This window comes from Rosa chinensis, chromosome 4 (assembly GCF_002994745.2).
Source record: "Rosa chinensis cultivar Old Blush chromosome 4, RchiOBHm-V2, whole genome shotgun sequence".
Lineage (NCBI taxonomy): Eukaryota > Viridiplantae > Streptophyta > Magnoliopsida > Rosales > Rosaceae > Rosa > Rosa chinensis.
Window position 1 is genome coordinate 52,330,057 of NC_037091.1, and position 13,766 is coordinate 52,343,822.

Here is a 13,766-nt window from a genome sequence, read left to right on the forward strand (position 1 = left end):
AGAAAACCCATTTTTATCCTAACACAACAAACCCATACTAATTCTTGTAACCTGTCATCAAATTCTCAGCAACTTAAATTCGGTGGTCCAGCTTATTTTCATGACTAGTCTCAACTTCGATGACCAAGACGGTAAGAAGCTCTCTCTGTCTGTGTTTGTGTTGAAAGCAGTAGCTAATGTTACTTGCAGGTGTTTTGAGATCGATTACGGATGCTCCACCAACTCATTACACACTAAAAATAGAGTCACTTTCGACGCTGACCAAAAATTCACTGGAGAAATATGAATCAGGGGAATTCGAAGCTGGAGGATACAAATGGTATAATTCTGTCTCTCTTTAGCTAAACACAAAGATCTAACACCTCTGTATATTCTCATAAACTTTCGCCTTTTTGCTACAGGAAACTTGTTTTTTATCCAAATGGAAACAAGAGCAAGAATGTTAAAGACCACATTTCTCTCTACCTGGTAATGGCCGGAGCAAATACTTCCCAGATTCACTGGGGTGTACATGCTGTTTTCAGGTTGTTTTTGCTTGATCAGAATACCGGCAACTACTTCGTTTTTCAGGGTACAATTTCTTTCATTTCACTCTTATAGACCCCAGCAGCGGATGTACAAATGAGCAGTTCTCATTTTCTGACGGTCCTGTGCATTGCTTAGAACAAAAAGAGAGGCGCTTTCATGCAATGAAGCTTGATTGGGGTTTCGATCAGTTTCTCTCCCTCAAAGATTTTACTGAAGCTTCCAATGGATTTCTCATGGATGATACCTGTGTGTTTGGGGCAGAGGTCTTTGTTTCTAAGGAAAGAAGCACGGGCAAAGGAGAGTGTCTATCTATGGTGAAGGACGCTGTTATGTACAAACATGTTTGGAAGATTGACAGCTTCTCAAAGACAAACAGATACTGCCATGACTCCGAAACTTTCAGTTCTGGAGACCAGAAATGGTATCACTACATAAGCTTTCTTATCAAAGATTATGCACTTCATATTCGGGGGTAATTTTAAAATAATCGTAACCTACATTTTTTTGGTTTTGGCAGGAAGATACAACTCTATCCCAAGGGTAAAGGCATTGGAACGGGTAGTCATCTTTCCCTTTATTTGGCATTGGCTGATCCTATTTCTCTACCTCGTGATACTAAAATATATACAGAGTTTACCTTGCGCATCCCTGAACAAAAATATCAATTGCATCAGTATAATAAAGGTAAATATTTGTCCAATTTTGGTCGGACTGTATGCAGTCGAAACAGTTCGTTCGTGTTTTATAGAGTTAGTAACTGAGAACTTTTTCTTTCTTATTTTCTTTTGCTTGCAGCTAGTTTCTGGTTTAGTGCCTCAAATCCAGAACGGGGTTGGGAGAAATTCATTACACTTAGCTTTCTCACTTCGACAGGCATGGGGTTTCTAGTGAAGGATACTTGCACTGTGGAGGTAGAGATCACTGTCCATGGAATTTTTAATGCACTCTAGTAAAAGTCAGCACCTACTGAATGAAGGTGTAAATGTGTAATGTTATCAAAATATGGTGTTAAATTGTTAATAAGATAAGAATGCCTAATCTCCATTACAATCAGTATATTCATTACTTTCTTCAGTGTCTGGTCCTCCTTCATGTGTAGCCTTATCATTTCTATATCTTGCGTAGTCTAGTAGTAGCATGGAAATATTCCAAGCTCAAAGAAAGAGCACGCAGGGAAAATCACAAAGAATGATTACAAGTTTTCTAAATAATTAAGCATGATGACTCCGTGGTGATGGAGGAGCATGATAACTCCGTTCGCGGGGTCGTGTTTCCAAATAAGCAGGTTTTTCCAACCTTGCTTCTCGGTTTCTGATCGCCCGAAGCGATCGAGATTTTGTCCTTCATTTCAGCAGTCAAGATGTCCGTCAGCGCTGCGGCCGACCGCGGGCAGGACTCGATCTCTGTGGGGGTGGTCAATTAATTTGACCATGCAATCAAAGCAATTAAAGAGAAGTAATGGCAGCAATAAATGCAACAATTGATGTTGCTCTAAATATGACGATAAATGCGGCATTCAGTATGGCAATCATGGCCGCCAATAAGTGACGGTTATTGCAGAAATAAATATGGCCTTGATGACGGAGTGCCGCTCAAGTCGCTGCGACTTGCTGTGCAAGTTTACTTGCAGCCCACGCCGAGGTACACCTATAAATAGGTTGCTCGACATCAAGGTAAGGCATCGAATTCCAATTATCTCTACTCCACAATTAAGAAACGTACTGACTTAGGCATCGGAGGGTTTTCTGCAGGTACCCCCCCTTTCTCCTCAAGCCGACGGTCAAACTCCAGATCAACGCTCGAGGGAAGCTTCTCGATTGTCCCCAGGTCAGCTCCCGCTCCAGTCCGCATTAATTGTTGGGTCAAACTCCTCTACGGAATTTTTCACCTCCAACAAGTGGCGCCGTCTGTGGGAAACACTTTTCCCTAAAAAGTGATGGCGGGAGCTGCCCCTGACGGGATTCCATTTCTGTCACTGAGGACTGGTAGTGACGAAATTCCTCCCCGCCAGCCTCCGAACGGGTCCATCCCAAGTCCCATCGGCGACCTGAACTTGCCTCCGGCTGACGAAATGCAAGGGCTCAGGCAGGAACTCGAGCAATTGAGGAGGGAAAAGCAGGACTGCAAGGCTCGTCGACGACGAAAACTTGAAAGGTTCCTACAACTCGACAGTGATTCGTCAGACGACGACGCCGTCGGCGACCTCCATCTAACTAACAACGGAGTAGCAAACGCAGGCTCCAGCGGCGTTATGGGAGGAATCTCTGGTGGACCCCTCGTCGAGGGGGTGGGAGGCATGGCAAATGGGAGGTAGAACGGAGCTGGAGTAGGCCAATCCAAAAGGGCGCGCAATGAATCGTGGCGCGAAAAGATGGAAAAAATGATTGATGCATGCAAACGAGCCGACCCTCAGGAGCTGGCGGCAGAAATCGCAAGAGACGTTGGTAAATCGCCGTTTACCGACGACATTTTAAACGCGGCTAAACCCCGCCGGTTTACCACGCCGTTATTCCACAAATACGACGAAACGACCGATCCGGTAGACCATATCAAGGGGTATAAGCAACAGATGTCCATCGAGACAATCGACGAGAAACTAATGTGCAAGATCTTCCCTTCTAGTCTCACGGGGCCGGCGTCAACATGGTTTCAAGACCTCAAGCCGCATTCCATACCAGATTTCGACACATTGAGCCGCACTTTCATTGCACAATACTTCTGCAATCGCAAGCAAAAGAAGGATATGGCGACTCTGTTTAGTACCAAGCAAAAGCCGGGAGAAAAAGTAGGGAAATTTTTCGAAAGGTTAAGGCCGAAATGCGCCATGTTAACTGTGATCCCCAGTTTGCTGCGATCGCCTTCCGAGAGGAGTTGCTTTTGGGGACACCATTATATGAAAATTTGTTGCGGGATCCGCCGAAAGACATGGACAACGTTATCACAAGGGTTGAGGGAGAGATCAGAATTGAAAGGGCCAAAGAGGCACGCGAGGCTCGTTACACCAGCGTTGTTGCCTCCGGCGATGAAAGAAGGCAAAATCGAGGTAACCACCCCGGCGTAAGGACGGACAACCGACACCACTACGAGATAAAGCCTCGAACTCGCCCACCGAAGGAATGGTTCACCTTAAGCCCTGCGGCCATATTCAGGAAACACCAACACGAAGGGCTCTTCACTAAACCCCCACCTCAACCAGAGTCAAGAGACGCATTCGAACGGACCAAATATTGCCCTCTCCACGAGGCGTTCGGGCATGGGCTGTCCAAATGTGAAGCACTACGGCCAGCCATCTCAGAGTTGATGAAGGCAGGGAAGTTGCGTGAATACCAATCCAACAGCCATGCTGATGGAGAAAGGGCAGCAAACAAGGTTGAAAGCAGAATCCCAGCAAAAGGCACGGAACTGATCATCAGAGAAATATTGGCCATACATGGAGCCCCTTATACTGCTGTGGAGGAGGAAGTGCGCTTAAGGTCGGAAACCCGCCAAGCAGAAAAGATTCGTCGAGTATGCCAGATCACGGATAGCCCCTTGGTGGGGCAGAACTTGGCCCCCACATCGGTAATTAGTTTCTCCGCAGCAGACACCGTTGGCATCCAGTTTCCCAACCGGGATGCCTTGGTGGTGTCCACCCAAATCGCGGACGCCCTCGTGCGACGGATAATGGTTGACACCGGGAGCAGCGCCGATGTCATATTCTGGGAAGCATTTGAGCAGCTCGGATTAGACAAAACGCTCATCCATCCCAGCAGAGCCCCGTTGACGGCATTTGAAGGTTCCGAAGTATGGCCTATAGGCGAGATTTCATTACCAGTGACGACGGAAGGGAAAACTGTGGAGGTCGATTTCGTCATTGTCAAAAGGCCATCGGCCTACAATGCCATCCTAGGCAGGGATTGGCTCCATAGGATGGGAGCCGAGGCTTCAACTAGGTGTCAGGTACTCAAGTTTATTTCCGATGACGGCCAGCAGGTGATATCGGTTCGAGGCGATCAACTGCTCTCCAAGAAGTTGTATGCCATGGAAATCAAACGCTCTTCGCCGCCAAAGAAGGGTGAGGAGGATCCATCAGCATAGCAATTAACGGAGGACCTGCCAGAAGATGAGGAGCTTGAACCCGAACCAGCGACCACTGAGCCACTTCGGGAAGAAGCCCTCGACGCTTCTGGCGAGAGGAAGGTACTGGTAGGCACCCTCCAAACTGAAGAGGAACGAGCTCGTTTATTGCAATTCCTGAGCGAAAATCAGGATGTGTTCGCATGGTCACACAAGGATATGCCTGGGATCGACCCGGGTGTCGCATGTCACAAGTTAAATATAGACCCAAGCTTCAAGCCCTACAGGCAGCGTCAACGACGTTTCGCCCCCGAGAGGAATAAGATTATCAGTGACGAGATTGACCGCCTCCTTGAGGTAGGCTTTATACGTGAAGTGTGGTGCCCAACTTGGGTCTCAAACGTGGTGGTAGTAAGAAAGAAGAATGGAAAATGGCGAGTGTGTGTAGATTATTCGAATCTAAATAAGGCATGCCCTAAAGATTGTTATCCGCTCCCCAAGATTGACCAACTCGTGAACGCGACTGCCGGGTGTGAGCGTCTATCTTTCTTGGATGCATATTCCGGTTATAACCAGATACCTATGGCCCCTGAAGATCAAGAGAAAACAGCGTTCATTTCAGAACATGGCCTGTATTGCTATACAGTCATGCCGTTCGGCCTCACCAACGCCGGTGCGACCTATCAGAGGCTCGTCAATCGAATGTTCAAAGATTTACTTGGGAAAACCATGGAAGTTTACATCGATGATATGGTGGTTAAAAGAAAGCATCGGAAGAATCACATAGAGCATTTACGGGAAGCATTCGAGATACTAAGGCAGTATGGCATGAGGCTCAACCCGACCAAATGCGGGTTTGGGGTATCATCAGGACAGTTTTTGGGACATCTTGTGAGTAAAAGGGGGATTGAGCCGAACCCAGAGAAGGTCGAAGCCATCGTGCAAATGCGCGACCCAGAGACGAAAGAGGATATACAAGTGTTAACCGGTCGTATCGCCGCATTGAGTCGCTTTATTTCTCTGCTAACGGGCCGATGTAAACCCTTCTTCCGTGCATTAAAAATAAGCAAGCCAACTTTTGGGGACCAAAGCAGTCAGAAGCGTTGGCTAAATTGAAAAAATACCTATCTGGCAGACAGTTTCTCTCTGTGCCCCGCGATGGAGAGCCCCTCTGCGTTTACTTGGCAATATCAGATGTGGCAACAAGCGCCGCTTTGTTCAGGGAAGAGGGATATCGGCAAGAACCCATAGCCTATACGAGCCGTAGCCTCCTGGATGCCGAAACAAGGTACTCCTCGTCCGAAAAAGTAATCCTCGCCCTGGTTACGGCAAAAAGGAAGTTGCGACAATACTTCGAGGGGCATAGCATCACAGTATACACCAATTTGCCGATTCGTGCCATCCTGTCAAAACCAGACACATCCGGAAGAATGGCCAAATGGGCAATCGAGCTAAGTGAATTCAACATTACATATAAGCCAAGGTCGGCGCTCAAGGGTCAGGCGTTAGCAGATTTCTTGGTTGAGGGTCACTTCCCAGCATCGATCCCTGAGATCTCGTGGCAGGACCCATTTTGGGAGATGCACGTCGACAGTGCATCCAATTTCTCAAGAGCAGGGGCAGGCATTTTACTTCAAAGTTCAGAGGATGTCTAGATCGAGTGCGCGGTTCATCTCAATTTTCCGGCATCAAACAACGTGGCTGAATATGAAGCTTTGGTAACGGGCTTAACCCTGGCAAAGAAGTTGCAAATCCGACGCTTGCAGGTATATTCTGACTCACAACTAGTTGTCAACTTGTCTAATGACAACTACGCCGCCAAGGACAGACGTATGTCCAGTTACCAAGACTTGGTTCGAGATTTGATGCGCGGATTCGAGCAACTTTCACTGGTCAAAGTACCTCGTGAGAAGAATTCCCGTGCGGATGAGCTGGCTAAGGCCGCTTCAGGTTGCATGGAGGTCATCAACATCATTAAGATCGAGGTGCTCGAAGGACCAAGCATTGAAGGGAACAAGCCGCGACGACAAGTCATGGCAGTCGACTCAGTTCCGAACGACTGGAGAGGTCAAATTGTGAATTACCTTGAATTTGGCGTACAACCAGACGATCCAATTGAGGCCAGAAAACTCAGGATGAAGGCTGTGCGGTACCTAGTTATCGAGGATGAACTTTTTAAACGCTCATTTTCCGGACCCCACCTTCGATGCCTGGGACCTTCTCAGGCAAGACTCGTCCTTGAAGAAATTCACGAAGGGTCATGCGGGGCACACCTCGACGGCAGGACCCTTGCTCATAAGATACTCTCTCAAGGATACTATTGGCCATATCTCTCGCGGGAGGCCGAACAATATGCTAAGAAATGCAAGCAATGCCAACGGCACGCTCCAGTAAGCCATTCGCCTGCCGAAGAGCTTCATGCATTATCCGGCCCATGGCCTTTCGCCAGATGGGGCATGGATATAGTCGGCCCCTTACCAACGGCACCAGGAGGACTCAAGTACGTGCTACTTGCTACTGACTATCACACGAAATGGGTCGAAGCAGATTCATATGCCACGATAACGGGAGAGACCGTGGCAACATTCACATGGAGAAACATTATATGTCGATTCGGTATCCCGCGGTATATTATATGCGACAACGGAACACAATTCAATAACCAGAAGTTTAGAGCTTTCTGTAACCGACATGGGATCACGTTGCGTTTTTCCTCACGGAGTTACCCACAGGGTAACGGTCAAGCCGAAATAACAAATCGTACTATTTTCGACGGAGTCAAGCGGCGATTGGAGCGTAAACGAGGCAAATGGAGTGAGGAGTTGCAACATGTTCTTTGGGCCTATCGCACCACACGTCGGAAGCCAACCGATGAAACTCCGTATGCCTTGAATTATGGTATGGAGGCTGTCATCCCTACTGAAATCATTCTCCCTACAGTCAGAACTCTTACCGTTGAAAAGGGAGATAACGAGGAGCAAATAGCAAGGCACGTGGATCTCCTCGATGAAAGGCGAGAAGTCGCCGCCATTCACCTTGCCAATTATCAGAATCAAGTGGCAAGATATTTCAAAGGTGTCCGGCCGCGCGCGTTCCGGGTGGGAGAATTTGTTCTGAAAAGGGTGGTCGAGGATATCAAAGACCACGGCGCGGGAAAATTCAAACCTGTTTGGGAAGGGCCTTACGAGATAACTGAAGTCTACAGCAAGGGGGCATACCGACTCCGGAATATAGACACTGGACGTGCACTACCCCGCCCGTGGAATGCTATCTATTTGAAAAAATATTACAGTTAAGAGGTGCCACGGATGGGGTGGTGACACGGGTAACGTTGTTTCCTTCCTTTATTTTTTGTATTCCACACGTTGTTCTCGATTTTTTTGTCCTGCTGTATTCGAACTACGTTTTATGGCCGTTGGCCGGGATAATGCGATGTTGTTTGTTTCCACTTGTGTGCTCCCTGTGCCTCACTCCTCGCCGCGGGCGGGGGTGGGATGATGGACCACACCCTCGCTGTGGGCGGGGGTGGGATGGCGTACCTCACTCCTCGCCGCGGGCGGGGGTAGGATGATGGACCACACCCTCGCCGTGGGCGGGGGTGGGATGGCGTGCCTCACTCCTTGCCGGGGGCGGGGGCGGGGGTGGGATGATGGACCACACCCTCGCTGTGCGCGGGGTGGGATGGCGTACCTCACTCCTCACCGTGGGCGGGGGTGGGATGGCGTGCCTCACTCCTCGCCGGGGGCGGGGGTGGGATGATGGACCACACCCTCGCTGTGCGCGGGGGTGGGATGGCGTGCCTCACTCCTCGTCGTGGGCGGGGGTGGGATGATGGACCACACCCTCGCCGTGGGCGGGGGTGGGATGGCGTGCCTCACTCCTCGCCGTGGGCGGGGGTGGGATGGCGTGCCTCACTCCTCGCCGCGGGCGGGGGTGGGATGATGGAACACACCCTCGCCGTGGGCGGGGGTGGGATGATGGAACACACCCTCGCCGTGGGCGGGGGTGGGATGGCGTGCCTCACTCCTCGCCGTGGGCGGGGGTGGGATGGCGTGCCTCACTCCTCGCTGCGGGCGGGGGTGGGATGATGGACCACACCCTCGCCGTGGGCGGGGGTGGGATGGCGTGCCTCACCCCTCGCCGTGGGCGGGGGTGGGATGATGGACCACACCCTCGCTACACGCGGGGGTGGGATGGCGTGACGAATTTTGCCTATGCAGGATATGGCGGTTACACAATCGGTTCTATATATAGCGAGCGAGGGTCATCCTCAGATGTTGCTCAGACGCAATGCAAGACAGATAGATCCTCCATTCCGGTTTGGTTTCGATTCTTTTATTGTTTTGCTCGGCTCCCTATCTCAAATACTTTACGTTTGTTTTGTTTTTCTTTCTGAGCGTCTGCGCGCACAGCTAAGAAAAACAAGGGGGGATAATCGGAGAATGGAATACGGAGTATGTATCAAAGCCATGATTGTCGATGCTGAGAAGATTTCGAGGCGATCCCGTCAAAATAGGCCCCGATTTCAAGGCCACCTCGCCGAAAATTCGAGGGCACCTAGCCGAAATAGGCCCCGATTTCGAAGACACCTCGCCGAAATAGGCCCCGATTTCGAGGCCACCTCACCGAAATAGACCCCGATTTCGAGGCGACCTTGCCGAAATAGGACCCGATTTCGAGGCGACCTCTCCGAAATAGGCGACCCCGTCGAAATAGGCCCCGATTTCGAGGCCACCTCGTCGAAATAGACCCCGATTTCGAGGCCACCTCGCCGAAAATTCGAGGACACCTCGCCGAAATAGGCCCCGATTTCGAGGCGACCTCGTCGAAATAGACTCCTATTTCGAGGCGACCTCGTCGACATAGACTCCTATTCCGAGGCGACCTCGTCGAAATAGACCCCTATTTCGAGGCAACCTCGTCGAAATAGACCCTGATTTCGAGGCGACCTCGCCGAAATAGACCCCGATTTTGAGGCGACCTCGCCGAAATAGACCCCTATTTCGAGGCGACCTCGTCTACATAGACTCCTATTTCGAGGCGACCTCGTCGAAATAGGCCCTGATTTCGAGGTAACCTCGTCGAAATAGGCCCCGATTTTGAGGCGACCTCGTCGAAATAGGCCCCAATTTCGAGGCCGAAATAGACTCCGATTTCTGGGCATCATCGCTGAAATAGACGCCGATTTCGGGGTGCATAGGAGAGTCGATTTCGAGACACCCTCGTCGAAATAGACTTTGATTTCGAGGCACCCTCGCCAAAATAGACTTCGATTTCGAGGCACCCTCTTTGAAATAGACTTCGATTTCGAGGCACCCTTGTCGAAATGGACCCCAACATCCAGGCACCCTTATCGAAATGGACGCCGACGTCGAGACGCCTTTGCCTTCATCATAGTAGACGCCTACGCCGAAGTCGAGACACCCTTGCCTTCATCAAAGTGGACTCCTACGCCGACCCGAGGTTGACGCCCTCAACGTCAAGGCGCCCTCGTCGAAGTGAACACCGATATAGAGATTGGCACTAAAGACATTGAGAAAGATGTCAGCGACATCGAGATCGAGACGCTAACGTCGAGGTCGACACCGACATCGAGGTCGAGGTCGGCGCTGAAGTGAGGTTATTGAGAAAAATACCTACTCCGACGACGAGACGCCGACGTCGAGGTTGACACCAAGGGCCGACGACGAGACGCCAACGTAGAAGTCGACACTGAGGTTATTGCGAAAGACGTCGCCGACGTCGAGGTTGACACCGAGGTTATTGAGAAAAACGTCGCCAACGTCGAGGTTGACACCGATGTCGAGGTTAGCGCCGAGGTTATTGAGAACGACATCATCGACGTCGAGGCTGGCATCGTAGTTATTGAGAAGGATGTCACCGAAGTCGAGGCTGGTGTCGAGGTTATTGAGGAAAAGTCACCACCGTCGAGGTTGACGCCGCAGACATTAAAGAAGACGTCATCAACGCCTACGTCGACATCGTGGTCATTGTGAAGGAGACGTCATGACGTCGAGGCCGACGTCACAGAATGTTAGGTGACTACGAAGGGAAAAGAGGAAGAGTTTCACAGTATGGTACCTCAGGCTCGGAGTCTGGTTTGAGCTGCGCTGGGGGCACGACTTAGGAACGAGGTAGCTCAACGGGGGTACCGAGCGCAAGCGGGACTAGAAACTAGGCTTTGGTGCTGTGGGCGAGGCACCAGAGACTCCACAAGCAGACGAGTCCACGACGCAAAGACCCGACACTAGAATGGCTACATGACAAAGGCAGATTTGAGTCCTGATTTGGGCAAGTCAGCGTCGGCGTCATTGACTAGATGAGATGCTGACTCTAAACAAGGAACGAGGATCTTCTTATACGGGCATCTACATTTTCAGCACGAGGATGGATCAACACGAGGAAGGCCTGGATGAAATTCAAAGAGGGGTGCTCAAAGAGAAATATAAAGATGTGGAGCCCATAGAGAAATTTAAGCTTTGGAAATTTTCTCTTGGGATGAATTCCCAAGGAGAAAATTTGGGGGCATTGTGGGGGTGGTCAATTAATTTGACCATGCAATCAAAGCAATTAAAGAGAAGTAATGGCAGCAATAAATGCAACAATTGATGTTGCTGTAAATATGACGATAAATGCGGCATTCAGTATGGCAATCATGGCCGCCAATAAGTGACGGTTATTGCAGAAATAAATATGGCTTTGATGACGGAGTGCCGCTCAAGTCGCTGCGACTTGCTGTGCAAGTTTACTTGCAGCCCACGCCGAGGTACACCTATAAATAGGTTGCTCAACATCAAGGTAAGGCATCGAATTCCAATTATCTCTACTCCACAATTAAGAAACGTACTGACTTAGGCATCGGAGGGTTTTCTGCAGGCACCCCCCCTTTCTCCTCGAGCCGACGGTCAAACTCCAGATCAACGCTCGAGGGAAGCTTCTCGATTGTCCCCAGGTCAGCTCCCGCTCCAGTCCGCATTAATTGTTAGGTCAAACTCCTCTACGGAATTTTTCACCTCCAACAATCTCCGGGTTATGTCGTCGGAGGTGGTGGTCAGGTGCTGCTGCAGGAGACGACCTGATGTCGTGGTTGGGTGCTGCTACTGTGGTCTGGGTCTGGGTTCGGGTTCGTAGCCTCGTCTTTTCCGGCGTCATTGACCTGTGCGGTCGTGCAGTGCCGAGCAGGTTGACGGGGGTGCTGCGCTCCAAGGCAGGGCGCCGGTGAAAGGGATCAAAGCACGGGTCTGGGTGCCCAGAGCAATTTTTTTGGGCTTGGGACTGGTAGGCCCTTTGTGGGATGATGCTCTTAGGCCCACCCATTTGTGGGCCCGTATTTGGGACCCTGGTGGGCTTTTGTATTACAACAAGGGATCCGGGTAATGAAAATGTTCGGGTTCGGGTTCAGGTTTTCTTGTTCTGGGGAAGCCCCCTTTGCGTAGGCTGTAGGGTGGTCATGGAAGCTTATGAATAAATTAGGGTTTGCACTTGACTGGCTCGATTCACTCCCTAGTAGTGTCAGGTTACTTGGGTACTTTAATTTCATCTATGTCCAAGGCGTCCTTACTTAGGGTTCTAGGTTTTCTAGGTGTCTAGGCAGTAGCTTGAATCTAACGAGCCCTTTATGGGTGGGTTACTGTGTATTGTATGTCTCTATACTTCTTTAATGGATTGACCCATGTTCAAAAAAAAAAAAAAACTAAACTAAACTAAACTAAACTTAATATGTGATCAATTTTACTGATATGTCAGCTAAGACATATCTTTGACTTTCGGTAAATATAATTTTTGATCCGTTACAGCTGTCTTCTCCCATATATTCAGTTCAACGCTTTTTTTTTTATCTGCATTACAATTTACCTTCACCAGAAACTCTTCTCGATAAGAGAGATCTAAGGAATGCAAAATGATTTTATACAAGAAAGGACCTGAGACTTCAATTTAAAGTCTATGTATTCTACGTTATGGTAAATTGGTAATCAATAGGTGGAGTAGGCAACAAATTTCCTTTTGTTTTCTCACTAGTCTCACTTTAGTGGTCCCCATTAGAAGGGCTCCCTTATTGGATTCAAATTTGCTCACCACCAATACTTTGGTAGTGATACCACCACTCAATATGAAACTGTCATGTGTTATAAAACATAATTATAGTTAATCATGATATTTTATTGAACAAATAAATTTGAAGTATTAAATTAATTCTATATGACATGGCAAGTTTTAATTGAGTGGTGATTTCACCACAAAATAAAAATGGTGAGCAAATTTGAATCCTCCCTTCTTGCATAGCTGTCAAATTTTGGTATTTGTAGAGATTAATAGTACTACTCTCATTCTCCTATTGACTTTATATCTGTTATAAATGTCTGCCTTTTATCTTGTTATTAAATAACCTTTTTTTTCTTTTGGTGTTTCATATATTGTTGCTGGTTTTAGTATAGTTGTATCCTCCAATATATCCAAGTTGTGGTGCTGCCAATTCTATTTGGATGATGTTGAAACAAGTTCGAAAGCTTCATGTGTGCTGCTTCTATACATTGGAGAGAAATTGGATGTTACATATAAAGTAATCGATCATCTTTGTACTGAGATAGGGTTGGACGATTTCTAAAGCACCAGCTTCATTAATTTTCAATTGTTGTGAATTTGCTTCAAAAGGAGACAAAGTAAAGTTTGTCAAAATAACATTAGAAATCATTGATTGATGGATTAGATTTATAAACAAGTAAACCAAAAGCCCCAAACTAACTTTGTAGCCATTTTGCTAAATCCTGCAAAATTGGCACCGGAGTAGATTGGGGCACATTGTGGCCGGTCATACCCCTCTTGTGGATTCTGATGCCTCCATTGGATATCTAACTGGTTACAGTTTGGAGTTTGGAGCTGAATGTTTTTAAATAAAAATTGGCAAAGGACTTGTCGTTCAAAGATCAGGAATGCTGGATTATATAAAAGCATGTTTGGAAGAATGATAAGTTCTTTTGAAAATTGGTTAATGACTATTTAAGTGGTTTCAATTTGCATAGCTCATGTCCTGAATAAGAATATGCTTCAGATCACCTGCTAGCGAGCAGGTTATGGATACCTCTTTTGCTTGAACTAAAGACAATCCTTTAGAGGCAAAGCATATTGGTTCTATCTTTATAAAGGTTTCAAGTTTGGAATAACACCTTTAATCTCCCCTTTAT

At 48.3% G+C, this 13,766-nt stretch overlaps 2 protein-coding genes across 2 annotated transcripts; both read left to right on the top strand.

Annotated features, from left to right (window-relative positions):
• Window positions 1-1,578, top strand: LOC112198113. The gene is made up of 6 exons (XM_024339166.2): window positions 1-131; window positions 190-319; window positions 402-571; window positions 664-949; window positions 1,046-1,212; window positions 1,324-1,578. The coding sequence occupies exons 1-6, from the start codon at window positions 101-103 to the stop codon at window positions 1,476-1,478; spliced, it is 939 nt and encodes a 312-aa protein (XP_024194934.1). The 5' UTR covers window positions 1-100; the 3' UTR covers window positions 1,479-1,578.
• A 1,767-nt stretch (window positions 1,579-3,345) lies between these two features.
• LOC112199524 lies at window positions 3,346-4,605 on the top strand. Its single transcript, XM_024340530.1, has one exon. It carries the CDS (start codon window positions 3,346-3,348, stop codon window positions 4,603-4,605), a length of 1,260 nt encoding a protein of 419 aa, XP_024196298.1.
• Window positions 4,606-13,766: the final 9,161 nt, after the last annotated feature.